Source organism: Squalius cephalus (assembly GCF_949319135.1).
Source record: "Squalius cephalus genome assembly, chromosome: 2".
Lineage (NCBI taxonomy): Eukaryota > Metazoa > Chordata > Actinopteri > Cypriniformes > Leuciscidae > Squalius > Squalius cephalus.
The window spans coordinates 1,694,129-1,720,506 of NC_137123.1; the positions used below are offsets into that span (position 1 = coordinate 1,694,129).

Here is a 26,378-nt window from a genome sequence, read left to right on the forward strand (position 1 = left end):
CTTTTAATGCGCGGTCACGGCTCATAATGCTTGAGGGAACGTCTGCCAATTAAACCAACTGCGTTAAAACGTATAATTTTTACTAGTTAAAATGACTTTTAACATTTAAAAACAGACATGTTCAAATTCCAAAGCTTGCTTTAGGTTACTATTAGAAACACCGACTTACCAGTGACATTTTGCCAATACCTCCCTTACTGAATGTACAGGAGGCCTACACAATTATTTTCAGAAAAAAAGTTACTGTAATTCACCAAAAGCTTTTTTCTAAGTTTAAAGCTTGTAGTTTGTTCATAGGGGCCATACTGACTTACTACAGGGGATATTTTGCCAATATGTTGCAAAGTGTTTTCTGTGCAAAAGGCTGTGAAGATTAAGGGCGAAGTAGCGCTAGACATTATTTGGGGACTTTTATTATGAAAAACGTTACGTGCGCACGCGCGCAGAAGCAAAACAATTCCTCTCAGAGCAACGCATGTAGCCTCAGACGGTAGTAGCCTCAGACGGCATTTTCATCTCATCCACGAGCACTGGGGAAGACGAATAATATTATCAGCCTCGGATTGAGTGTATTGTGCTTCTGTGCGTCTTATAAGAGAAAACCACATCAAAATACCAGCACAATTTGTTACACTCTCATCAGAACAAGACTGTGCCCCTTGTGCTCACATCTCTATGACTGCTTGCTCGCTTGACATTCGCTCTCACCCTTAACGCTCCTCAAAGCCCATTGCAGTCTACAAGCCTCTTTCTCTGTCCCTCAGAGTTATAACAATGTGTATGTTAACGGTGGGCTCCTCCCTCTGATGTTCATCTTCTCATTTGTCGTAATAAAACCATCCAAGTTGATCACTCTCATCTCTGTCGTGTTCTGACCGACACACCTGGTACACTGCTAAACACACCTGAAACCAGCCCTTATCATCTTCAAGAGTAGCCTTCGCTACAGTTTGGTCCTTCGAGCCGGATACGCAGCTGTGCTGGGAATATGCAGCAGAGGGATGAAGCATCATGGGCCACTCGGCCCAAACGGCAGCTAAGGCAGCCATCATATTTGAAGGATTATGAGGTCAGTGCAGTGCGACCGAAGATACGTGGCCCACCACATGTCAGCCCTGTAACACATACGCTTAGAGGGGATGAGTGGAGTACACCGCCCCATGTGAAGTGGAGTAGGCTCCCCAATGTACAGGATGATTTCCCCCCCTGCTCAGAGGAGAGCTTTCACGACACCCTAGGATGGCAACATACCCATTTGCCCTACACTGAAAAGGGAGCGGGGCAGAGCATGCTACATCAAGAGAGCAGGCAGTACATTTTAGCCTCACCTCATGAAGATAGAAGGGATACATGTGAGTTAACAGCCTCAGCCAGAGTGCTAGGAGCAGCTCAGCACGATCCGTCCTCATAGCAATGGCCAATGCCACCTCTTCCAGTACCGGGTGACTTATTAGTGTTAGAGGAAGAGGAGTATGACGAAGGACTGCCTCCTCCACCATGGCCTTCGTTTGAATACCCTCCAACGTCTGCGGTTGCCGAGGAGCAGCGTATGGTCACCGTGATAGACCGAATGATGAGCGAGTTACAGCTAATGAGGGACAGTGTGACTTCCAGCGTCACAGCCCATACTCGGCCACATTCTACCCCTCGTAGCTTAAACCCCCCTCATAGTTAGGGAAAGTTAGGAATTTTTTTTGCCAAAAAAAAGAATTGGTAAAAATTCTTACCAATAGCTTTTTTTACCATGTGTTCCCATAGATGTCTAGTAACACCTCCCAATTTATCCACGGCCAAATCCTCGGGGAAACGCCTGGAGAGGCGATCAAAGTTGGGGTGCCCAGACGTCCTGGGTAAAAATAATGTTTTTTTTTTTTTTTTTTTTAATATTACCTTTTGAGATGTCTAACTAGGGGTTTTTAGGGGTGCCGAATCTATCCCAGCCATTAGTTTTGAGTAAAAATGACTCCAAGTCCATACAAAAACCACATAAAAATGGTTTTATTGAACAATTACAAAACAAAACTTACTAAATCGGTTTAAGGCCAGACACTACAGGTGAATAGAGTCAAATTTTTAACTAGCAGATATCACCATGAAACTTTCCCAGTTGATTACCTATATTAAGATGAGAAAAAAAAATGTATTACAAGTTTTCTGTAATTTAATGTTTAAATATGCAAATTAGGCAATATCTAATTAAATATGCGCTAATTTGCATATCTTTTAAAAAACTAAATCTGAGTATGGGATAAAGCCAGGTTAAAAATTATTTTTTTCATTGTGTTCACATATTAGATGGGAAAAAAATTGCTGAGGGATTTATGGATATCTACTTTTGTTATCCTGTAAATCAGAATATACTGTCAATAGCCTTAAAAAAAATATTTTCGCCATGTTTTTTGGAATAAAATGTTATATAAATCAGGCTAGGAAAAATATTTTTACAAATCCCTCTGTATATATCTTCATAATATAACTAGGTACAAGACTGGAGAGTTTGGTGTATATCGGTGCTACGGAAGTGCAGATTTCGGACTTGGAGAATGAGAGAAAAGTCATTTTGAGAAAACGGGCTTTAAAGATTTATCATCAGCCAATGAGATTGCGCATTCAGCCCTTTTACTTTCATGATTGGTTGCTGATAAAAAGGAAATGACCATATTTGGATCTGACAGTTGGATTTACAGCACTCATTTACAAACAAACATTTTTTTTCGCCTATCGTGCGTCTACTCTACACCGTACCACTAAAAAGACGGATTATATCCAAGACTTCAGCCATAAATTAGTATTAATATTGATAGCATCACTGGTAGCGTCGTTGCTAACTTAACGTACTGTCCATCTGTTAAAATGGCGAATATATTAGATGTAAGTAGTCTACCTTTTGGTGCAGGTGAAGACACATTTGAGCTGCACGCGGTGCAGTCTGAGCTGGAAGCTGTTGAGAAACAGATCCACGACCTTTTAGTGAGACAGGCCGAGCTGATAGACCGGCGTTTGGCTCTTGAAACATCACGCGCGGATGCACACAAATCAGAGATTAACGTTACTAACCCGCGGACTCCGACCTCGTCTACTCCGTGCGTTTCTCAACATCGGCGAGCGTCGAGGTCGCGATCAGCCATGGTCTCGTTCACTCCGGCTCCAACATGCCACCACGAAGCCTGGATATTTCCGCAGCGGAAGACGCGAGTCAGGCCTAGACCAAGAAAACTCTCTCCGACCCTCCCGGTTTTCGAGATATCCACACAAAACCGCTTCTCCCCTCTTCGCGAAACAGAACGCGATGCTGTGATCATTGGCGATTCCATCGTTCGACACGTACACGCTACGTTAAATAAAAGTAAGGTGCATAGTCACTGCTTTCCTGGTGCTCGTGTTTCTGAAATCGCCGCTCGCGTTCCCGAGATTCTGAACGATAACGAGCGCGTCGGAACTGTGGTCTTGCACGCGGGAGTGAACGACATCAGGCTGCGCCAGACGGAAGTTCTGAAGAAAGACTTCAGGAATCTGATCGATACGGTACGCAGCACATCGCCTGATATAACGATCATTGTGTCAGGACCGCTTCCCACGTACCGTCTAGGTCATGAAAAGTTTAGTAGATTATTCGCGCTAAACGAATGGTTAATGTCATGGTGCAATGAGCAGAAACTACTCTTTGTAAATAATTGGAATCTGTTTTGGGAGCGTCCTAGGCTTTACCGTGCTGATGGCTTACACCCAAGCAGATTCGGATCGGATCTTCTGTCAGATAACATCTCCAAAATGTTAAATACCTTTTGACTAGTAACCAAAAGTCCAAATCATAGTCTCTGCTGCACCAATTTAACTGATATAAATAGTGTTGAACATTGCATAGAAACTCTGTCTATTCCTCGTTTAGTGAGATTAAATAATAAATCTACTGCAGGATCTAGAAAAAATCTAATTGTTATTAAACCAGAAAATGTTGCTATTAGTAATCAAAAACAATTTCTAAAGCTAGGTCTTCTAAACATTAGATCACTCACACCTAAGGCAGTTATTGTAAATGAAATAGTCACAGATAATAGCTTCGATGTACTTTGCCTTACTGAAACCTGGCTTAAACCAAATGATTATTTCGGTCTAAATGAGTCTACTCCATCAGGATACTCCTATAAGCACGAGCCCCGTCTGATTGGTCGTGGCGGCGGTGTTGCAACAATCTATAGAGATATTCTCAATGTTACTCAGAAAACGGGCTATAAGTTTATTTCGTTTGAAGTACTTGTACTAAATGTTACGCTCTTAGATGCTAGAAAAACATCCCTATTATCTCTAGCCTTGGCTACCGTATATAGACCGCCTGGGCCTTACGCTGATTTCCTAAAAGAGTTTGCAGATTTTCTCTCAGACCTATTAGTTAATTTCGATAAAGCATTAATTGTTGGAGACTTTAATATCCACGTAGATAATTCAAATGATGCGCTAGGGGCTGCGTTTACAGATTTATTAAACTCCTTTGGGGTCAAGCAAAACGTTACCGGACCAACTCATCGTTTTAATCATACACTCGATTTAATTATATCACATGGAACCGATCCAACCGATATAGATATCATTCCACAAAGTGACGATGTCACTGACCATTACATGGTAACTTGCATATTACGTACTCCTGTAATATGTCATGCTGCGCCGTGTTATCGATTAGGCAGAACAATCCTTCCATCTACCATAGATAATTTTTCAAATAGCTTATCTGATCTGTCTCAGCTGCTCAGTGAACCTAAACAAACAGATGAACTTGAGGAATTAACTAGCACTATGAGCACCATTCTCTCTGGATCATTGGATATTGTTGCACCCATTAGATTAAGAAAGGTTAGAGAGAAAAGTAAAGCACCATGGTACAACAATACTACGCATGTTCTAAAGAGAGAAACCCGTAATTTAGAGCGTAAATGGAAAAAAACTAACTTAGAGGTCTTTAGAATCGCATGGAAAGACAGTATGTCACGTTACAAAAAGGCCCTAAAAGAGGCCAGGGCTGAGCATCTCCGCAAACTAATAGAAAACAACCAAAACAATCCTAGGTTCTTATTTAACACTGTGGCTAGACTAACAAATAAACAGATGTCTCCTGAACAAAATATTCCGTTACAGTTTAGTAGTAATGATTTCATGAAGTTCTTCACTGAGAAAATAGAAAACATCAGAACCACAATTGTAAACGTTCAATCCTCAATTGCGTCTTATAATTCAGCCTCAATTATCACCCCGCAAGAACAATTACAATGCTTTACAACTATAGAACAAAAAGAGTTAAATAAACTTATCACTTCATCTAAAACAACAACATGTTTACTAGATCCTATACCAACTAAACTTTTGAAAGAAGTGTTACCTATAGTGGAGGAGCCTCTCCTCAATATTATTAACTCGTCTTTATCTTTAGGTTATGTTCCAAGAACATTTAAACTGGCAGTTATAAAACCTCTCATTAAGAAACCACAATTAGATCCACATAATCTAGCAAATTATAGACCCATTTCAAATCTACCTTTTATGTCTAAAATACTAGAAAAAGCTGTGTCCGCTCAACTGGGCTCTTTCTTGCAAGAAAATGACATCTATGAAAAGTTTCAGTCTGGATTCAGGCCGCATCATAGCACTGAAACTGCGCTTGTTAAAATTACAAATGATTTACTTTTATCTTCTGACCAAGGCTGTATCTCAATACTAGTTTTACTTGATCTTAGTGCTGCGTTCGATACTATAGATCATACAATACTCTTAGATCGACTACAAAATTATACTGGTGTTCAAGGACAAGCACTAAGCTGGTTTAGATCGTATTTATCTGACCGCTACCATTTTGTTTATTTAAATGGAGAAAAATCGATCATAACTCCAGTAAACTATGGAGTGCCGCAGGGATCTGTGTTAGGCCCTCTATTATTCTCAATATATATGCTGCCACTTGGAAATATTATAAGGAAACATGGAATTAGTTTCCATTGTTATGCTGATGACACTCAAATCTATATTTCATCACGGCCAGATGAAAACGCTAAATTATCCAAATTGACAGAGTGTGTTAAAGATATAAAAGATTGGATGACGCGCAATTTTCTTTTAGTAAATCCAGACAAGACAGAGGTACTAATCATCGGTTCAAAAAACCACCCACAAAACCTCTTACAATACAACTTTAACATCGTAGGATGTCCTGTTACTTCATCCTCTACAGTAAAAGACCTGGGTGTTATATTAGACTGCAACCTGTCTTTTGAAAATCATATTTCATATGTTACAAGAACAGCCTTTTTCCACCTTAGAAACATTGCTAAGCTACGTAATATGCTATCTGTTTCTGATGCAGAAAAGTTAGTTCATGCATTCATGACCTCGAGACTAGATTACTGTAATGCTTTATTGGCTGGTTGTCCTGCATCCTTAATAAACAAGCTACAGTTAGTCCAAAATGCCGCCGCTAGAGTTCTAACTAGATCAAGAAAATATGATCATATAACACCAATTTTATCATCACTACATTGGCTACCTATAAAGTTCCGTATTAATTACAAGGTATTGCTACTGACTTATAAAGCCCTAAACGGCTTAGCTCCAGTCTATTTAACCGATCTTCTATCGCCCTATAATCCATTGCGCTCTTTAAGGTCAGTAAATTCGAGGCTTTTGGTCATACCTAGGATATCCAGATCCACCAAAGGAGGGAGAGCATTTTCACATTTAGCTCCAAAACTCTGGAATAGCCTTCCTGATACTGTTCGTTGCTCAGACTCGCTCTCCCAGTTTAAAACTAGATTAAAGACGCATCTCTTCAGCCAGGCATTCATATAATACTTTTAATCTTACAGTTAAATCCGACCTCTAGTTCATAAACGCCAGAGGAGAACTGGCCCCCGACTGAGCCCGGGTTCTCCCAAGGTTTTTTTTTCTCCATTAGGTCACCTGATGGAGTTTTTCGGTTCCTTGCCACTGTTGCCTTTGGCTTGCTCAGTTGGGGATATTTGGGAATATTTAATTTAATTAATCAATCAACGATACTATTGATCAGCATTACCAAACGTGGACGTTCCACTAGAAACAAACATTGATGTATTGTTTTATTACTGTGAAGCTGCTTTGATACAACCTATGTTGTGAAAAGCGCTATATAAATAAACTTGACTTGACTTGACTTGAGTACAGGGGGCCAGCACCAAGAATTCCTTTCTTCGTCCATAAGGACCCGATGGAGTTCTCTCGGCTTAAACTATCCCTAACAAACCTGTTACCTACCGACGCTACAGAGCTTTTCAAGTACCAGATTCTGGTGGATCACGTAAAACTTGAAGAGGCCTGTCTCATTGCCGACTCCTTTATTAACTCGCCTAGGCCATACACTGACACCATGGCAGCCTTGACAGAGAAGACCGGTCAGCCGCACCATGTGGCCTTGCAGAGGATCGCTGCAGTGATGGATTCACCTGAGATTAGAAGAGGAGATGTATATGCTTTTGAGAGGTTCTCCCTGCAAGTACAGTCACTTGTGGGTATGTTACAGACACTGGGCCCAGATGGAGAAGTCGAGCTTAGATGTGGCTCACATGTGGCCCGAGTCCTCACCAAGCTTCCAATGGAGATGAGAGCGAACTTCAGGCGTCAGATGTTCTATCGTCCCGGACACACTCACACACTGCTCGACCTGGCGGAATGGCTGCGATATGAGTCGTGGTGCCAAGGTTACGATAACCCTTCAGACATCCGTACCCAGGGGCCGTCAGGCTACCGAGTCGAGAAGCGACGCAGCAAGCCAGCAGCTACAGTGCTACATGGAGCAGGGAGCTATCCGTCGAACCGGGGATTGAGACAAGAGGGTCAGAGCTCATCTGCGCCAAAATGGAAGAGCAAATCTACCCTACTGTCCATACTGTGAGGACACAGAGCACTTCTTGAAGTGTCCAGTGATTCAGAGACTTACCAAAGAGGAAGTCATAGAGTGGATCAGGGTTAATAAGAGATGTTGGAGATGCGGGAGAGCACATCAGGCAGCGCAATGTGACCTCAAGAAACTCTGCCAGGTGTGTCAAGGGAAGCATCTGAGGGTATTGCATGACGCCAACGCACGCCCCAAGGCTGAGCCTCCGAAAGCTGAAAGCTGTCTGGTGAGCACTAGTACTGAGGTTCTCTACCTGGACAGACCATCAGCCCACTCTCATGTTCTGCTGAAAGTCGTTAGAGTTCTCCTGCACAACCGGGACAGAACACTAGACACTTACGCAGTTTTAGACGATGGTTCAGAGCGCACATTGCTCCTCCCCGAGGCAGTTGATAAATTGGGCTTACAGAAGAAGCCTGAGGACCTCGCTCTCCGCACGATTAGGCAGGAAGTCCAAACTCTGAAGGGAGCCGCTGTCTCGTTCAAGATCTCGTCCTCTACCCAATCCAAAGAAAACATTTCATATAGTGGAGGCCTTCACCTCTCAACGCTTGGGTTTAGCAGACCACTCCTACCCCGTTGCCAGCTTGAAGAGGAAGTACAAGCACCTGGCAGATCTTCCCCTTGAGACATTCGATCAGGTCAAGCCTCTCGTGTTAATTGGTGCTGACTACCCCCATCTACTTAGCCCAATTGAACCGGTGAGAATGGACCCTCCTGGAGGTCTGGCAGCCATTCACACTAGACTGGGATGGACGCTTCAAGGACCTGCACACCGCACACAGTGGGCACCGAGCACCCAGCAGTGTCTTTTCACTAGTGTCTCACCCCAGTTGACAGAGCTGATGCAGAATGTGGAGATGCTTTGGAAGATGGATACCTTGCCATACCAGAGTGGTAAACTGGAAATGAGGTCGAAGCAGGATAAGGAAGCAGTGGAGCTCCTAGAGGCCAAGACAAGGCGAGTACAGGTTGCAGGCATCAACAGATATGCCACACCTTTACTACGGAAGCGAGATATCCCCCCTCTCCGAGCTCCCAAGGAAGCCGTCCTACCCAGTCTCAGAAGTCTGGAGAGACGCTTGGCCCGGGACCCCCTACGAGCCGATGAGTACTGTGCTGCGATCCACAAGTTGGTGGAGACGGGAGCAGTCAAGAAGATTGACCTTAGGGAAGTCTCAACCACAGATGAGTCGTGGTACATACCCCACCATTTAGTGAGCCATAACGGAAAGAGTCGTTTGGTCCTTAAAGGGGGGGTGAAATGCTCATTTTCACTCAATCTCCTGTTAATCTTGAGTACCTATAGAGTAGTATTGCATCCTTCATATCTCCAAAACGTCTTTAGTTTTATTATATTTATAAGTGAAAGATTGACTGTACCGAGTCTTTCCGGAAAAAAACGAGCGGCTGGGGGCGGGCCGTGTGGGCGGTGTGCTATAGCTGTGCTAACTGATCTAACAACAACACAGAGAGACATTTGAAGTAGTTTACTCACCGTGACTGCTCGATCCTTAAGCATTAGACGATCTGCAAATAAGTCGATCTGGGCTTTGTTTATAAAACAATCATCGTCGAAATGCAGGGAACAAAGAGTCGTGCACAACCTCCGTTGATGCTTCGAAAAAAACAAACTCCATCCACTATTCCCTTAACGCTGGGTTCTTTGGGAATCTGTGCAGGGTTGTCTTGCCCTGCCAACCAAAAACCCACTTCTTTGGTGACATTGACTTCCCTAAAAGCCGAGCAGAGCGCTTTGAGGTAACGTACTGCTTTCGCTCTCTTCTCTCTCTGGTCTGCGAGTGCGCGCGCGGCCGCGGAGAAGTGCCCTTAGGACCCATATAAGGAAATTCCGCCCTCTCTTACGTAAGACAGAGCCATACTCGAAAAAAACTTTCCGAAACTTGTGACAAACCGGAAGGAGTATTTTTGGAACAAAAATACTCCTTCAAACGTACAACTTAACTTTTGAAACTTTGTCCATGTTTAGCATGGGAATCCAACTCTTTAACAGTGTAAAAAACTCAGTATGCATGAAACAGCAATTCACCCCCCCTTTAACTGCTCCTTCCCGTTCCGAGGTTGAAGCCTCAATGATACCCTCCTTCCTGGACCAACATTGGGAGCCTCTCTTCTGGGCGTTCTACTGCGCTTCAGGGAACATGCGGTAGCAGTCAGTGATGACATCAGAGGCATGTTCCATCAGGTTCAGCTCTTACCAGAAGATCGGTCGCTCCTCAGGTTTATCTGGAGGGACATGAAGCGTGAAACCCACCCTGATGTTTTCGAGTGGCAGGTCTTACCATTTGGCACTGCGTGTTCACCGTGTTGCGCCACTTTCGCTCTCCAGAAGCATGCAAGAGTTCATGGGGGTCCAGGAGAAGGAGTCAGGTATTCAGTGGAGCACTGTTTCTACGTGGACAACTGTCTTCAGAGTGTGCGCACAGCAGAGGAAGCTAAGGAGCTGGTGGACCGGCTCAGGGAAGTGCTAGTATCTGGAGGGTTTGAGATTAGGCAGTGGGCCTGCAACGTACCTGATGTCCTCAGGCACCTACCTGCAGAGGCGAGGTCCGACAGCATGGAGCGATGGCTTTCGCACGATGAACCTGGACTTTCGGAACCAGCCCTCGGGCTTAGCTGGCACTGGGAGACAGACACCTTGGGTTACAAGAGCCGACCTCTAGAGTATGGAGCACTCACAATGAGGAATGTTTACAAGGTGCTCGCCCGACAATATGATCCCTTGGGATTCATTGCACCTTACACGACCCGCGCTAAGATGATCGTCCAGAGCATGTGGGACAAGCCGCGTGACTGGGATGACCCCCTTATCCCTCAAGATCTGCAGAAAGCATGGAAGGAGTGGGAATCAGAATTACACCTGCTGCCCCGCATCTCATTACCCCGACACTATACTCCAGCTCTAACCGATCAGATGGTTGCTTCCAGACAGATCCACGTGTTCAGTGACGCCTCGGAAAGGGCCAGTCTCTTTTCTGAGAACAGAAGATATCCAGGGACGGGTTCACCTGGCATTCCTGGCGGCTACGTCCAGGGTAGCACCCCGGCGACGGCATTCCATTCCCCACCTCGAGCTCTGTGGTGCCTTGACAGCTGCCCAATTGGCGAAGACGTTGGAGAGAGAACTGACGCTGAAGACGGATCGGACAATCCTTTGGAGTGATTCGACAACAGTGTTAACATAGTTGCAGTCGGAGTCATGTCGCTTTAAGGTTTTCATAGGCACTCGTATCTCTGAGATCCAGGAGCTGACAGGAGAGCGTACCTGGCGCTATGTTAACTCGGCGCAGAACCCAGCAGATGATGTGACCTGTGGGAAAACTCTGGCCGAATTAGCTGTGCCTAACCGCTGGAGCCAAGGGCCCTCTTTCCTCCTCAAGGGTTCTGCTGAATGGCCATCTTCACCTGGAGAGGCACCAGAAGAGGATATCACGGAGTACAAGAAGTCTGCTTCGTGTGGCGTGATATCTAGAGCGGATCGACAGGAGACCCACCTGGGATAGTCATTCGAGTCCTGGAAGAATATGGTTGAATCCGTAGCGCAGGAGGCACACGGGGCGGCCGACCGAGATGAGTCCTTGACGGCAGCGGACTACAGGCAAGCAGAGATAACTATCTTCAGGAGAGTTCAGGTTGAGTGCTTTGCGGAGGAGTTGCATCACCTAAAGGCAGGGAAAGCAATACTTCGTAGTAGTCGTCTCCTTGCCCTGTCCCCGGAGCTGGATCCTGAAGAGGGAATCATAAGAGTTGGAGGAAGACTCCGACGTGCCGAATGGTTAGACCCTGGATTCAAACATCCTATTGTCCTGGACCCCTTGCATCCAGCAACAAAACTCCTTATCCAGGACTACGATGCTCGTCTCTGTTATCCGGGTCCTGAGCAAGTATTTGCAGAGTTGCGCCGAGTCTTCTGGATTCTCCGTGGCAGGGAGGCAGTTCGGAAGGTGCAACATCAGTGCAAGGAGTGGCGAAGATGGAAATCTAAGCCGCTGGTCCCGAAAATGGCTGACCTACCTGTGGCCCGTCTACGCTTATTCAAACCGCCGTTTTACTCCACGGGTGTCGACTGCTTTGGGCCATTTCAAGTCAAAATAGGACGACGCTCCGAGAAGAGATGGGGTATCATCTATAAATGTCTTACCACCCGGGCGGTGCATCTAGACATCATGCACAGTATGGACGCAGACTCCTTCCTGATGAGCCTCAGGCGGTTCAGCACGCGCAGAGGTACTCCAGCTGAACTCTACTCCGACCAGGGCACGAACTTTAGGGCAGGAGAGAAGGAGCTCCGTGAGTCTTTTAACAGCATGTCCTCCGACCTCCAAGGACTCCTAGCCAAGCAGAAGATTGATTTCCACTTCAATCCCCCTGCAGCTCCTCACTTCAGGGGAACATGGGAGAGGGAGATCAAGTCTGTCAAGACTGCACTGTCTACAGTCATAGGAGTTCAACCTATCTCTGAGGAGGTACTACATACTACCTTACTGGAGGTAGAGGCAATACTGAATACCAAACCGTTGGGCTATACCTCATCCAGTGTTGCTGACTTGGATGCAGTGACTCCTAATGTCCTCTTGATGGGGCGGCTTGATGGAGCACTACCTCCAGTTGTCTACCCTAAGAGCGAAGGACTAAGCCGGCGGAGATGGCGACACTGCCAAGTTATAACAGATGACTTCTGGGCAAGGTTCATCAGGTGCTACCTGCCAACCCTACAATCCAGGCAGAAGTGGCATGGTGCCCCAGCTGATCTTACAGTGGATTCAGTAGTCCTGTTGATGGACCCCCAGTTTCCCAGGGCACTTTGGCCAGTTGGCAGAGTGGTTAAAGTACATCCGAGTGCAGATGGTCATGTGCGATCCGCGGACGTGCAAGTCAAAGATAAAGTGTATTCCTGGCCAGTTGCCCGGATTATTACTCTTCCAGTCATCCCAGATGCTGAGGAGGATGAGGATTGGAGGAATGTCCTCCAACGGCTTCAAATTTAGGATAAGCCTTTTACGTGAGCAAATTGCACGCAATTTGGGGGCGGCTGTGCAAAAGGCTGTGAAGATTAAGGGCGAAGTAGCGCTAGACATTATTTGGGGACTTTTATTATGAAAAACGTTACGTGCGCACGCGCGCAGAAGCAAAACAATTCCTCTCAGAGCAACGCATGTAGCCTCAGACGGCAGTAGCCTCAGACGGCATTTTCATCTCATCCACGAGCACTGGGGAAGACGAATAATATTATCAGCCTCGGATTGAGTGTATTGTGCTTCTGTGCGTCTTATAAGAGAAAACCACATCAAAATACCAGCACAATTTGTTACACTCTCATCAGAACAAGACTGTGCCCCTTGTGCTCACATCTCTATGACTGCTTGCTCGCTTGACATTCGCTCTCACCCTTAACGCTCCTCAAAGCCCATTGCAGTCTACAAGCCTCTTTCTCTGTCCCTCAGAGTTATATCAATGTGTATGTTAACGGTGGGCTCCTCCCTCTGATGTTCATCTTCTCATTTGTCGTAATAAAACCATCCAAGTTGATCACTCTCATCTCTGTCGTGTTCTGACCGACACACCTGGTACACTGCTAAACACACCTGAAACCAGCCCTTATCATCTTCAAGAGTAGCCTTCGCTACATTGTCCACGTTCCAAAGGTTGTTGTGTTTATTAGTGACCAGACTGACTTACTACAGGTGAGATTTTGCCAATATCTGCCTTGCTGTAAATACAGTAAACACTTTTTTTTATTATTACAAAGTGACTGTGGCTTACCTAAAGTGCTTTTTCACGTTCCAAAGGTTGTATTACTTTCCTAGTGACAACACCAACTTACTACAGGTGAAATTTTGACAATACCCTTCTTTAAGTACATTAAACAAAAAAAATTTTTTATGAAAAAACTATTGTAGTTCACATAACATGTTTTTTTTTCATGTTCCCTTCTTTACTACAAGTACATTAAATAAATGCTTTTATGATAAATGACTGTAGTTTAGTGTTTTTGTCAAGTTCCAACTGTTGTAGTATTTTCCTAGACCAGACTGACTTACTACAGGTCAAATTTTCACAATACCTCCCTTACTGTAAGTACAGTACACAAATATTAATATGAAAATATTACTGTAATTCACCTAAAATGTTTTTTTTTTTTCATGTTTCAAAGGTTGTATTCCCTAGTAACCAGACTGACTTACTACAGGTCAAATTTTCACAATACCTCCCTTACTGTACGTACAGTACACAAATATGAAAATATTACTGTAATTCACCTAAAATGTTTTTTTTTTTTTTTTTTTTCATGCTTCAAAGATAGGCGGATCAGTTTGATATCCGTCTCTGTTGATCTATGAACATCTGAAAAATCATTAAAAAGATGTTATAAAGTGATATTCAATCTCTGACACTCATGATTTGACATCAGAATGTCAGGGATTTTCTAATCGAAATTGTAGTGGCGTTTCCATTACAGATTTGCGCAAAACTTTTGCCATTTGTTTCTAAATGTCGACAAAAAACTATTGCGAAATGACAGCGTTTCCATTAACTAATGTTATGGGACTAAAACTTCATGCAAAAATCATAGAAACAGATGTTCGTAGGTTTGCGTATATCCCAACCACTCCACTGGCCATTATTATTAATCGAAGGAGATGTATGTAGGGAATTACTACAACTTTTGAAACATGAAAAAACACTTTAGGTGAATTACAGTAATATTTAAACATCAATATTTGTGTTCTGTACGTACAGTGAGGGAAGTATTGTCAAAATTGCACACTGGCATGAAGTTGGTTTGAAGCTGGATGTTCGATATTCGCATATTTAGGGACCGTCTCAAAATTACATGCAACATTGGTATAAACAATTCTAACTTCAATTGCATTTGAAGACAACGACTTACAGTCATAAAACCAACTGTACATTGTTCATCTAGGTGTCAGGTATGATGCACACCTTTTAGATTTTTGATATTTATGACAATAAACTGTTAAACCATATGCAAATATTGCTATGTATTTCACTACAGTATGGGATCATACACAGAATATGACAATATTTAAAGCTCAATAGCATTTGAAGACAATGACTTACAGTCATAAAACCAACTGTACATTGTCCATCATATGGCATTTTTTGTGCCACCTGACACCTAGATGAACAATGTACATATAATAATATGCCACGATATTAAACGACTGACTGAACTTAGCGTCTTATCAGAACCTTTAATGAGGGACTCTGTTCAGTGCCAGATGAGAAAACACACACATTCACTAGATTTGTCGCCTTCATTTTATGCAAATGACTCAATAAATCCCAATCAATTAATGTTTTAACTATGCAAATTAATTTTAAGTTATATGACATTTATTTTGGGTTTATGTTAAGATTGTTTTAAGTTCACTTAAATTAAAAGTTATATTGTTGAAGCATAATAAATGTTAAAAGATTGATAGCTTTCAATTACACTGTAATGCTGAATGGCTATAATGTTTAAAATGGGGGGGGGGGGGGGGGAATTAATCAAGACAGTAGCTCTATTAGTATCAGTGATCCTGGCCTTCATCCAAGTATTTAAAATATACTGTCTTTCAGTTATTTCTACATTAATTTGGAGATTAACTGTGAAATGATTACATTATAAAATATTTAAACAAAAACTTATCTTAAAAACTTGTGATTTTAATGTAAGTGAGTTTAATGTTAACTAATCAAACAATATTTTATTATTCGTCATCCCTGGGAGAAAACTGGGAAAAAAAACCTATTTAACATTTTCCTTAACATGAGGATCTACCAACGACAAACATTTACAAGGTGTTTTTAAAGGAATAACTGTCCTGACAGCAGTATATTCATTTCAAAGTCTTGCTTCTTTAGTAAAGTTACATTCAGAAAACTAAAACAACAATGTTAGTCATTAAAACATCAAGCAAGCTCAAATCCTCAGGGCTGAACGAGCTCGATTCCCAGCAGACCGGATGTTGATTGCCGGATAACAGTGAGTGTGCAGAAGCTGATTTCAGGGAAGCTCTTCAGCGTGTTTCTTCTGATGGCTCTGGAAAACCCCTAAATAAGCGAAGCTCTCTCCGCAGACGGAGCACTGGTAGGGTTTCTCTCCCGTGTGGACTTGCTCGTGGACCTTCAGCACGTCGGATCGGGCGAAGCTCTTCCCGCAGACGGAGCACTTGTACGGCCTCTCTCCCGTGTGGATCCTCTGGTGCTTCAGTAAGGTTGAGCTCTGGCTGAAGCTCTTCCCGCAGACGCAGCAGTCGTGAGGCTTGTCCCCCGTGTGACGCTGCTGGTGGATCCGGTAATGGCGCGGGTCGGAGAAGCTCTTCCCGCAGGAGGAGCACAGGTACGGCTTCTCTCCGGTGTGGATGCGCTCATGGCACGTCAGATGAGAGCGCTGTCGGAAGCGCTTCTCGCAGTGTGTGCACTGATACGGCCTCTCCTCGGTGTGTGTTCTGTGGTGTGTCTGCAGACAGCTGGAGTTGGTGAAGGTAGTCCCACACTCGCTGCACTGGAACGGCCTCTCCCCGGTGTGTGTGCGCACATGCTTCATCAGAACCGGTTTGTGACGGAAGCTCTTCTCGCAGTGAGGGCACGGATACGGCTTCTCCCCCGTGTGGATCCGCCTGTGAACATCCAGATTCCCTTTGGAGCTGAAACGCTTGTCGCACTCGCCGCAGTGGAACGGCTTTTCTCCGGTGTGCGTCTTCATGTGGACTCTCAGACCTGAAGGAACGGGAAACAGCTTCCCACACGGCTGGCAGCGAAACTCCTGGTGCTGTTTAACACGGAGCCTCCGCTCCTCTGAGGAGGGACAGCTGCGTCTCGTACAGTGCTTCTGTTCGGCGTGTCTTCTCTCGTGTCTCGCTAGATGTCCCCGTGAGCTCATGGTTTTCCCGCAGGAGAAACTCTTGGCCGTCAGCTGATCTCTCGATTCAGAAGATGAGCCTCCATTCTCATCTGAAGGGAATAAAATTTGGTAATACAAAAACTTTAAAATGTAGTGTATCTGCCAGTAATTACATTAATTCTGTTTATTTAAGGCTAAAAAACTATATATTGTGGCCATGAATTAAGAATTAATTCCCGTGACTTAGTTTGTTCCCTTGTTTTGGTAAATTGTGGACACACTGTCTAAAAAACAATGGAAACATGATTACAACATGGCCATGATTTACTAAAACGAGGGTACGAATAATTAATTTGTGGGTATTGATCGTGATATTATTAATCGCAAAGCCTGTAAGTTTATTAAACGAACTCATGCCACCTATTTCACCACATTTATAATGTACTTTTATAGCATTAGTACAACTGCTAAATATTTCATGACTTAATTATACAGTAGCACTTTCCAATTCAGTTAACATTAGTTAACTACAAAAGTTAACATGAACTATAACTTGTACAGCTTTTATTTATGTTAATTTAAAGATCAAAAATTGTATTTATTAACATTATTACATTAACAAAGGTTAATAAATGTTGTAAAAATGTATTGCTTCTTGTTAGTTCATGTTAATTCCTTAACAAACGAGTTCTAGATGTAAAGTGTTACCAATATTCATTACCATAATCTATTTTTGGCCAGGCCAGATCGGAGGTTCTGCTCCACGGCTAACGAAGGACATTCAAGTGTCAGGAAAAACAACAAAAGGTAGAAAGAAAGGAAGAAACACACCTGCAGGTATAAACTCATCATCCTCATCATTCTCATCTTCCTCCTCCTCCTGGCTCTGCTGCTGTTCCTCTGCTGTGGTTTCTTCTCCTCGTCTCTCTATCAGGTTCCTGCAGTCCTCCAGTGTGACGGAGCACATCTTCATCTGCTGTTCTCCAGCGTTACAGTCAGAGGTTTGATCAGCGGATCCATGATCCTGAGCGTCAGTATAACACAGTAAAGTGAGGCTGAGCTCTGAGTCCTGTGTGTCTCTGGATCTCCAGACTGAATCCTGAGCTTCTGTCCCATCACTCACACACACTGAAACCTTCTCCAGATCCTGACAAACACATCATAGATCAGCACAGATAAACGACGGCCTGCTGATATTAAGTGTTAGGATTGAGCTGCTCAAACCTCTCCTCTGTCTCTCAGCTTCGCCTCCAGTGACGACACCTCTCTCTTCAGCTGACAGAGCTCAGCGAGGAGGTCCTCAATGTCCAGCATGGACAGGTCCGTCCCTACTGATTTACAGCAGATCACATCCATCTGAAGACAAACATCATCATCATTACAACACACAAACTCAGAACGAGAGCAGAATGATTTGATAATTAAAATGACTTTATATTTCAAATAAATGCTGTACTTTTGAACTTTCTATTGTATAAAGAATCATGAAAAATAAAATGCATCACCATTTCCACAAAAATATGAACTGCTTTCAACATTGATAATAAAAATTCTATAAATGTTTCTTGATCATCAAATCATCATATTAGAGTGATTTCTGAAGGATCATGTGACACTGAAGACTGGAGTAATGATGCTGAACATTCAGCTTTGATCACTGGAATAAATTACACTTTACTGCATATTCACATTGAGAACAGATGATTTACATTATAATAATATTTCACCGTTTTACTGTATTTTTTGATCAAATAAATGAGCAGAAACATTAACAAATCTCAATCATTCCAAACTTCTGACCTACAGTGGGGCATGTTGTCACAGCCGCAGCTAACTAGAGAAGAGCACTATCTAGAGTAACAAGAAAGTAATCTTCCACAATGTATGCATGTAAAATCTGTCATTTAATTCCTGTCAGCAATAATTTACACCGTAATACAGCAGTGAATCAAGAGCAGTTCATGAAACAGGAGAAAGTAACAAAAGGAATTGAAGGAAACGGTATAAAAGCCGGCAGAGTGTGTGTGAAGTGGAGTCAATGTTCGAGATGAGGACTAATCGCAGGCGAGCCAGTCGAGTCGGCAGCCGACCGTCTCCAGAGCGGGTTTAGCTGACGGACACGAGGGATCGGGAGCGTCCCGGGTCGAGTCCGAGCCGTTGGAGGCCGGAGCGACCGGAGAGTCCATGACGAAGCCCTGCTGTCCGGAAGCGCTCGAGTCGAGCGGGAAAATCCCACAGGCTTTGAACCCCGCCGTGATGTTGTCCGCAGTGGCGGCCTGTGGGAGCGCCGTCGCCACGATCCCCGGGATGTGGTGGATCGTGACGCTCCGGCCCGGGCTTCCCAGCATCCAGCTGTCGATGGCCGCGTTGATGCACTTCTGGAACGGGCCGCAAACCGAGCGCTCAAGGTGTGGCGGGAAGGACAGCGCGACCACGCCGTTAGCTTTAGCGAAGTTGAGGGCGTCGATGGACAGGTGCGACACGTGGACGTCCATGAGCAGGAGGCAGGGCTTATCCGCGGAGCATCCGGTCTGCCGCGCCAGATGCTGCAGGAAGTGTAGGAACTGCTCCTCCCGCATCCAGCCGCTGATGTGCGCGCCGCCGGAGCTCCCCGCGGGCGAGCCGGTGAGGAAGTGCTCCCGGAACTGCACCCGCGGGAAGACGAAATAGGGCGGGATTACGGCGCCGCTGGCCGAGACGGTGCCGGCGACGCTCACGAGGGGCCCGCGGTCGGGACACGCCACGGAGGATCCCGTCTGCCTCCGGGACACCACTCGATCCGGCCTCGGAGCCGTCGTGATCCCCGTCTCCTCCATCACCCAGATGTCCTCGGGCCTGAAGCGGTGCCGCTCCATCAGCGCCTTCAGCTTCACGTAGAACATCTCTTTGTTCACGACGCCCGCTAGACACGCCGGCTCCGGCGTCCTGACGGACAGCAGCGGGTGCCGCTTGATGAACGCGGCGAACCAGTCGGCGCTGGCCTGCTTGTTCTCCCGCCACGACGGCGGCGTCTGCAGCTGCTGGCCTTTAGCGAGCTGGAACGCCAGCTTCCGGATGGCCTTGGGCGGGAGCGAGTGGTACACGTCGGACGCCATCAGCACGTAGGAGACCAGCTCCGCCTCCAGCTCCGCGCTGAACACCTGCCGGGCGCCGATGAAGCCCACGGGGCAGCTGGGATGCTCCGCGCTTCCCTCCACCTCCTCGCGCGGGATCTTGGTGCAGTAGCGGGCGAGCGTGCGGTAGTTGATCCCGAACTCCTCCGCAGCTCCTCGGATGGTCTTCTTGAACACCAGCACCTGGCGGACGGCCTTCAGCATGGTCTCCGGCGCCGTGCCCGCCCGGGTCGTCTTCCTTTTATACGTCCTCACCATGATAGCGCTGGAAGAGGAACAAACACAAATACATTTTTGGTATAAAATAATAACAAATTACAAATTAAATATACTCGACTTTAAAAACTACTTCATAATTCCTTACAGAGTGACATTGGCACTTTATCCGAGTCAGACGTAGGGCTGTGCGATTAATCATAACTGAGTTTCAATTTCGGCTTCTGACGATTAAAAAAACTGAGCTAAAGTGGTTATTGTGCCACTTTTCCTTCACAGCATTCCCAAGCCAAACTTAACGTCCACATCAGCCGAGTTGAGTGTTGTAAAACGCAGTGTACTGATTAGGGATGTGCGGTATACCGGTACTGCACAAATACCGGTATATATTATACTTCAAACGGTACAATATCATAATTTTGCTCAATTCGGTATTTGATGCGCTGCAATTTCGAAGTTCACCGCTAGGCGGCAGTGCGCTACGCAAACAGACGCGGGTCACTTGAAACCGGCAAAAAGTGACAACGGAGAAACAAGGGCCCTGTCCCAAATGGCACACTTCATGTGCACTTTCGGTCTTGTGGACTTACAATGGCTGCCGTGTGTGCGTGTCCGTTAAGTCCGTGAGACAGCAGTGTGTCCCATTTGTCATTTTTAGATCTCAGAAGGGTGCTCGCGAGCGCCCCCATGTGGGCCTTGATGCGCACTTTTGCCGAGCCCGCGCTTATGTGGACCCCGCAGCAGACTTCTTCCCGACAGTCAAAGCGGCGTTACGTCACGAAAGTGCGGACTCAGAGGAAGACCGCGAGTGCTTAGGGCTCCATTTGGGACAGGGCCAAGATGGATCGAACTGATCAAGCTAATTCTACACGCCCGCAATCAATCAATAAAGAAGGCAGTAGGAGTGAAATATGGCATTACTTTGTCTACAGAGGTAATGAAAAAGGTGAAGCTACAGACGTGAATGCACCACTATGCAAACGCTGTTTGAAATCATGTGTCGCAACGGGAGGCAACACTTCAAATCTGGCTAAGCATTTGTCTCTAGCTCATCCTGACTTATTCAAGGAGTTCAGAGATCGACAGGTGAGTCCATCATTCAACTGATTTAATTTAGTCTTTTATTCACAACCCTGATCAGCGCACATAGCCTACATAACTGCTTATCAATGAAATAAGATACGGTAAACACGAAAGCTCAAATGTGCTTGCATGACACGCCAGAACCAATGAATGAAGTTTAGGTCTCATCATTCTCATCACTCTCAGTTTCAAGCAGTGTTTTTTTAATAAAATTGTTTCAATTCATTTAACTTTTGAGGCTGGTTATTGGTCACCTGTGGTGTCGATTTAGTATCGATACTGAGGTATTAGATTCCGGTATCGTACCGAAGCCAAAATTGTGGTATCGAGCCATCCCTAGTACTGATGCTAAACTGAGGGACGGGTTTGATGTTAAACAGTGTTATTAAAAGCGCATTTAGCCGGCTTTCTGTGTGCGCTCCGAGTCGGAGAGAACGTGGGCTTCAGATACGCGCCGAACGATGACATCCCGGTGTTCTCCAGAGCGGCTATATATATATATGAACTAAACAACTTTTTTACAACCAAAATTTACCATCACTGAACTTACTTAAGCTGAACTGTGACGCTATTTCCATCTGGAAACAACCTTTGATGCATTATTTTCCCATTATCTCGTATTCTGTGCAATAACAATAATAATAGTGCAGATGTCTGACCTTGGGGTGAGCAGCTCCTGTGTCCGTCAGTCTTCAGCGCCGTCACGTGACCCCGGTCCTGCCGCCACTTAACAGACACAACGAAAACCAGTTCAACCCAGTCCGCAGAGGACTTAACCTGCCACTAACTAGCGCTAGCTATGCTAGTCCACAGATAAAGACAAGCACCATAATGCCAAGTACGTTTACATCATTACATCTGCAAATGCAAAGAGATGTCAAATATTAGTGAACATTAACTTACAAGTTAAATCCCAGCTAAAATAAAAAATAATTGTGGCAACAGTGATTTGCAATGTTTCCAAAATGTAAGAACATTCTTTAAAAAGGTTACGATAATAATGTTAACAACATCCTCATTCCCTTATTTTTTACCCACATAACATTCTTTGAACATGTATTTGTAATATTCTACGCAAATTGACGTTCAGCAAATATCAATGTTGTCTAGTTCATCAACTACAAAGAACATAAGAGTTCTCTCAACGTTATGAGAACGTTTTCAGGTAAAAACACAATGTTTTCTCCTAACATCACAAGAACATCAGTAATGTTGTAAGAACGTTCTGTAAATGTTATTTTTAGTACATTTTATCTTAACTTAACATTTACAGAACGTTGTTGTTAGCTGGGGTTGTCACGTGACTTTTTTAGGGGGGAAATACCCTTACCATACGAAACAAAGTTCAAACTTTCTGTAAACATTTACCTTCGTTACATAAATGAGTCTGGTCTATATGTATGTCAGTGTGTTATAAGTTCACTTATTACCCAACACATGCAACTGTGCAAACATTAACAGAGTCATTCACTGCACACACAAACACAAAAGCGCATTCATTTGGAGATCTGAAGTTAATTTTGACTTAATCCTCATATCTGTCCGTGACAACTAGCCCCGGTCTCTTCTACAGTACTGCCCCATTCATTTAACACATTTATGTTCAGTCGCTGGATTTAATAAGTTAATATGTGTGAGAAATTAAACGTGATACTTCTCCTGAAACTGTGAATAAAACAGTCCTGTACAATAACTGCGAGAAGCTGCATGAAGCGGTTCGTTTGCGGTCATTAAAGCACTAAAGTTGTAAAAACATCAATCATATTAGGAGATAATAAACAGATAAATAGAGTAAACACGCACCAGCGGAGCGTTGCAGCCGCGAGGACTGGATCTTCCGCGGGGTCATGCGGTCACAGCGCCCTCTGCTGCCCTGGAGGAACCGAAACTCACCGCTCATTCCCAATCCCTGATCTCATCCATGTCTAATCCCTTCAAGACTTCCGAAGTCTGCATCTGCAATGGGACAATGGGAGTTTTGGCAATGCAATGGCTGTGGAAGGAGACCGCTGTATGCTCATTTAGGGAGCGTCTCTAAAGTTGCATTCGACATTGATTTAAACTTTAAAGTAACGTTTCTAACTTTTTGAGCATTTAAAGAGAATGACTTCTTTTCACTGCTGGTGTGGGCTCATGCAAAATATAAAGCTCAATAGCATTTGAAGAGAATGACTTATATTCATAAAACCAACTGAAAAGTGTTCATTTAGGTGTCAGGTACGATGCACTGATTTATATTAAAATAAACTGTCAAATCATATGTAAACATTGACACTGGCAAAGAAATTTTTTTACATTCAATCTCCAAAAAAGTCAACAAGGCACCTCATACTTGTTTCGACCATGGAATAAAAAAAAATAAAAAAGCTATTTGAGATCTCACAATTCTGACCTTTTTTGTGATATAAAGTTTTGTCAGGATTGTGAGATATTTTGCAATTATCTTTTACATTTGTTTTTATTCTGTGGCAGAAACAAGCTTCCATTTTTTCACAGTTCTCTGGTGGCTGACAGAAATAAGATGCGGAAAACAAATAAATGTGTTTCATATATTAAAACATTTGTGTATCATCAGTTCTTTTAATTATATCATTAATACGACATCTATTTTTTTGTGTGAAGAAAACCAATTTTTTTATATTTTGGTTCATGCATTTAGGGTTAAATAAAAAAAAATAAAAAAAATCTTAAAGGTGTGCATCGTACCTGACACCTAGCCTGAACACTTATGATGATAATTAAGTGTAAAGATAGGTGTTATTGAAAATGTTTGGTGTTCGGGGTGAGGATTGGGGTTGATCCATTCATAAAGCAGCTGTTGATGTGCACAAATAAGCGACCTGTGCCATAAGATTTCCTTATTCCTGTTCCTTTTGTTTGTTTTTGTTTTTGTTGTTGTTGTTTTTTTGTTCGTTCATGCACGTTATGAATGAATAAACATTTATATGACTTTGCAATAAATAAATAAATAAATAAACTTATATGAACGAGATGGCGTTTCTTCAGGACAATGGTGCAACACGGAACATTACGCAAGACTTCATATTGTGCAGATACACAATAAATGTTTTGTTAAAAAAAATTAAAAATAACCTCATGACAGTAAATTTACAAGACAATAAATACTCTAGGGGGTAGTCTAGGGGGAAAAATAGATCCTAAATGTGCAAATATCTAATGTCCAAGTCCACTTTATGGACGAGAACTGCGCACTCTGGCCCAGGAATCACTGAGGCTGCTGCCCTATGAACATGATTATGATAACGATCATAAACACCACACGTGACGCAGATTTCTGTGATCAACATGTTGCTCTTCACTGCAGTGAACTCGCATTCCCTTTCACGGGTTTACTGTGATGCTTTCGGCTCGAATCCCGATCCGCCCCTCTCCCTCTTATTATTTAGCTCCCACCGGCGATATCAATTAAAATGGGAAAAATAATAAAAGTACAGCTCTGCCAACTCTCCCGCATTCACCCTGAGATTTTTTATTTTAAATTTTTTTTAATTTTTTTTATTGAACACCAAGAACGTAATAAAAACAGAAATCTACAATGGCATTGACAAATACAGATAAATGAGTATTACGCAAGGCACATGTCAGTCAAATAAATGGATAGTGACAAAAGAACATTACATATATTTGGAGAAAAAAGAAGGGGTCTCTTCATTCCTCTTCTAAGAGATCAAGGTCTCTTATTATTCTAGCCAATTTCTGGGCCTTTTTACTTTTCATACATTGCAACGATGGAAAGAAATTACAAATAAAGTCTCTTTGAAATACAGACAAATAAGGTTTCGTCTTCATACATTTGCATTTATGAATAAAGAATTTGCCCAGAATCAACATTACATTAATAAAAAAGTCATTTTTTTCCTCATCCAACAGCATTCCAAACATAATATGCTTCCTAGCAAAAGTGGGCAGTGAATGAATCTTTGTCTCCAACCAGTAAGACATATTTTCCCAAAAGGTATTTGAAAAAACACAAGAAAAAAAAGGGGTGATCAGTTGTCTCTATATCAACTTGACAAAAAGTACAGGCATTTTCTTCAAAATTAAACCTTTGTCTTAAAAATTCACTTGACGGGTATACCCCTTGAATATTTTGAAATGGGTTTCCTTAGCTTTAGGAGCCACTGGAAAGCTAATATACTGTGTTCGCAGTTTTTTAACAAATGGTTTGTCATAAGCTTGCAAAACACAGTTATTATACAGAAATGTCGGATATAATATAAACAAGAGCGAATAAGTTTGTTGGGAAGCATTGCCCTGAGGTCATTACCATTGAAGAGAAGGGATGGGAGTTCACAAGATCCATCTGGCATGTTGACAGAAGCGTTTTGTACAAAATGTATAAAACTTTTTGGAATGGCATTTAAGACACGCTCAAAATGTTTGCGTTCACATTGTAAATTGTATTTAGTACAAAAGTCTCTAAAAAGTTAACAATCTCCCATCTTCATCCATTAAATGAAGAACTGACCAAATACCCTTTTCAAGCCAATCAAGAACACATAGAGACTTGTACCTAGATACAATAAATCTATTGTTCCATATAGGGATTCTGTGTGGAGAGAAGTTGTGGTTATATAATAACTCCCATTATAACAAGATCTGCTGGTGAAAGGAAGATAATTTGATTGGCAGTCTGGAAACAGTAAAATCACATCTCAGTAGAAAATCAATTCCACCCAATTTTCTAAATATACCTCTGGGTATGCAAAACCAAAAACTAGTTTAATTTGTTATAAATTGTTTAAGCCATTTGACCTTCAACATACCATTTATACAATAGAAGTCAAAGGCTTGTAATCCACCATTTTCATAATCTTGTATAAGATTTGCCCTCTTTATATAGTGCACACGTTTTCTCCATATATATTAATCTGATTAATGGTCTTAATAGCTCTATTAGAAATGGAGAGACAAGATGCAGGATATACACCTAGAGAGACTTTCCATTTTAGTTAAACTCTACCAAAGATAGACAAATCCCGTTGCATCCATGCATCAAGCCTGCCTTTGCATTCATTCCATCTATTCCAGACATTTTGCTTTTCCATGATGACCTCATCCTTAGAAATGTTTAAATATCTGACATTCGACTTGACTGGAATATTATATGCAATTGTAAGAGGGCATTCATGTATGGTAATAATTTCACATTTGC

The 26,378-nt window shown here is 43.3% G+C and overlaps 2 protein-coding genes across 3 annotated transcripts; both read right to left on the bottom strand.

Moving 5' to 3' along the window:
• Positions 1 to 15,136: 15,136 nt before the first annotated feature.
• On the bottom strand, positions 15,137 to 19,643 carry LOC307148003 (uncharacterized protein). The gene is made up of 3 exons (XM_079853167.1): positions 18,015 to 19,643; positions 17,622 to 17,937; positions 15,137 to 16,900 (listed from the first exon to the last, which is right to left on the bottom strand). Exons 1-3 carry the CDS (start codon positions 18,144 to 18,146, stop codon positions 15,951 to 15,953), a joined length of 1,398 nt encoding a protein of 465 aa, XP_079709293.1. The 5' UTR covers positions 18,147 to 19,643; the 3' UTR covers positions 15,137 to 15,950.
• LOC307148010 (uncharacterized protein) lies at positions 18,676 to 23,169 on the bottom strand. 2 transcript variants are annotated; one of them, XM_079853181.1, is made up of 3 exons: positions 23,006 to 23,169; positions 21,862 to 21,928; positions 18,676 to 20,168 (listed from the first exon to the last, which is right to left on the bottom strand). In XM_079853181.1, exon 3 carries the CDS (start codon positions 20,159 to 20,161, stop codon positions 18,845 to 18,847), a length of 1,317 nt encoding a protein of 438 aa, XP_079709307.1. In that variant the 5' UTR covers positions 20,162 to 20,168; positions 21,862 to 21,928; positions 23,006 to 23,169; the 3' UTR covers positions 18,676 to 18,844. The 2 variants fall into 2 exon arrangements, with proteins under 2 accessions (XP_079709307.1, XP_079709308.1); XM_079853182.1 differs by having other exon boundaries at positions 21,862 to 22,060; positions 23,006 to 23,137.
• Positions 23,170 to 26,378: the final 3,209 nt, after the last annotated feature.

Bases quoted from the DNA above. Each gene is read 5' to 3' on its own strand.
- LOC307148003 (XM_079853167.1), bottom strand. From the start codon at position 18,146: ATGGATGTGATCTGCTGTAAATCAGTAGGGACGGACCTGTCCATGCTG. The intron at 17,938-18,014 runs GTTTGAGCAGCT...TGTGTTTGTCAG, and splicing joins AGCTGAGAGACAGAGGAGAG to GATCTGGAGAAGGTTTCAGT. The intron at 16,901-17,621 runs GTGTGTTTCTTC...TATTCCCTTCAG, and splicing joins TGATGAGTTTATACCTGCAG to ATGAGAATGGAGGCTCATCT.
- LOC307148010 (XM_079853181.1), bottom strand. From the start codon at position 20,161: ATGGTGAGGACGTATAAAAGGAAGACGACCCGGGCGGGCACGGCGCCG.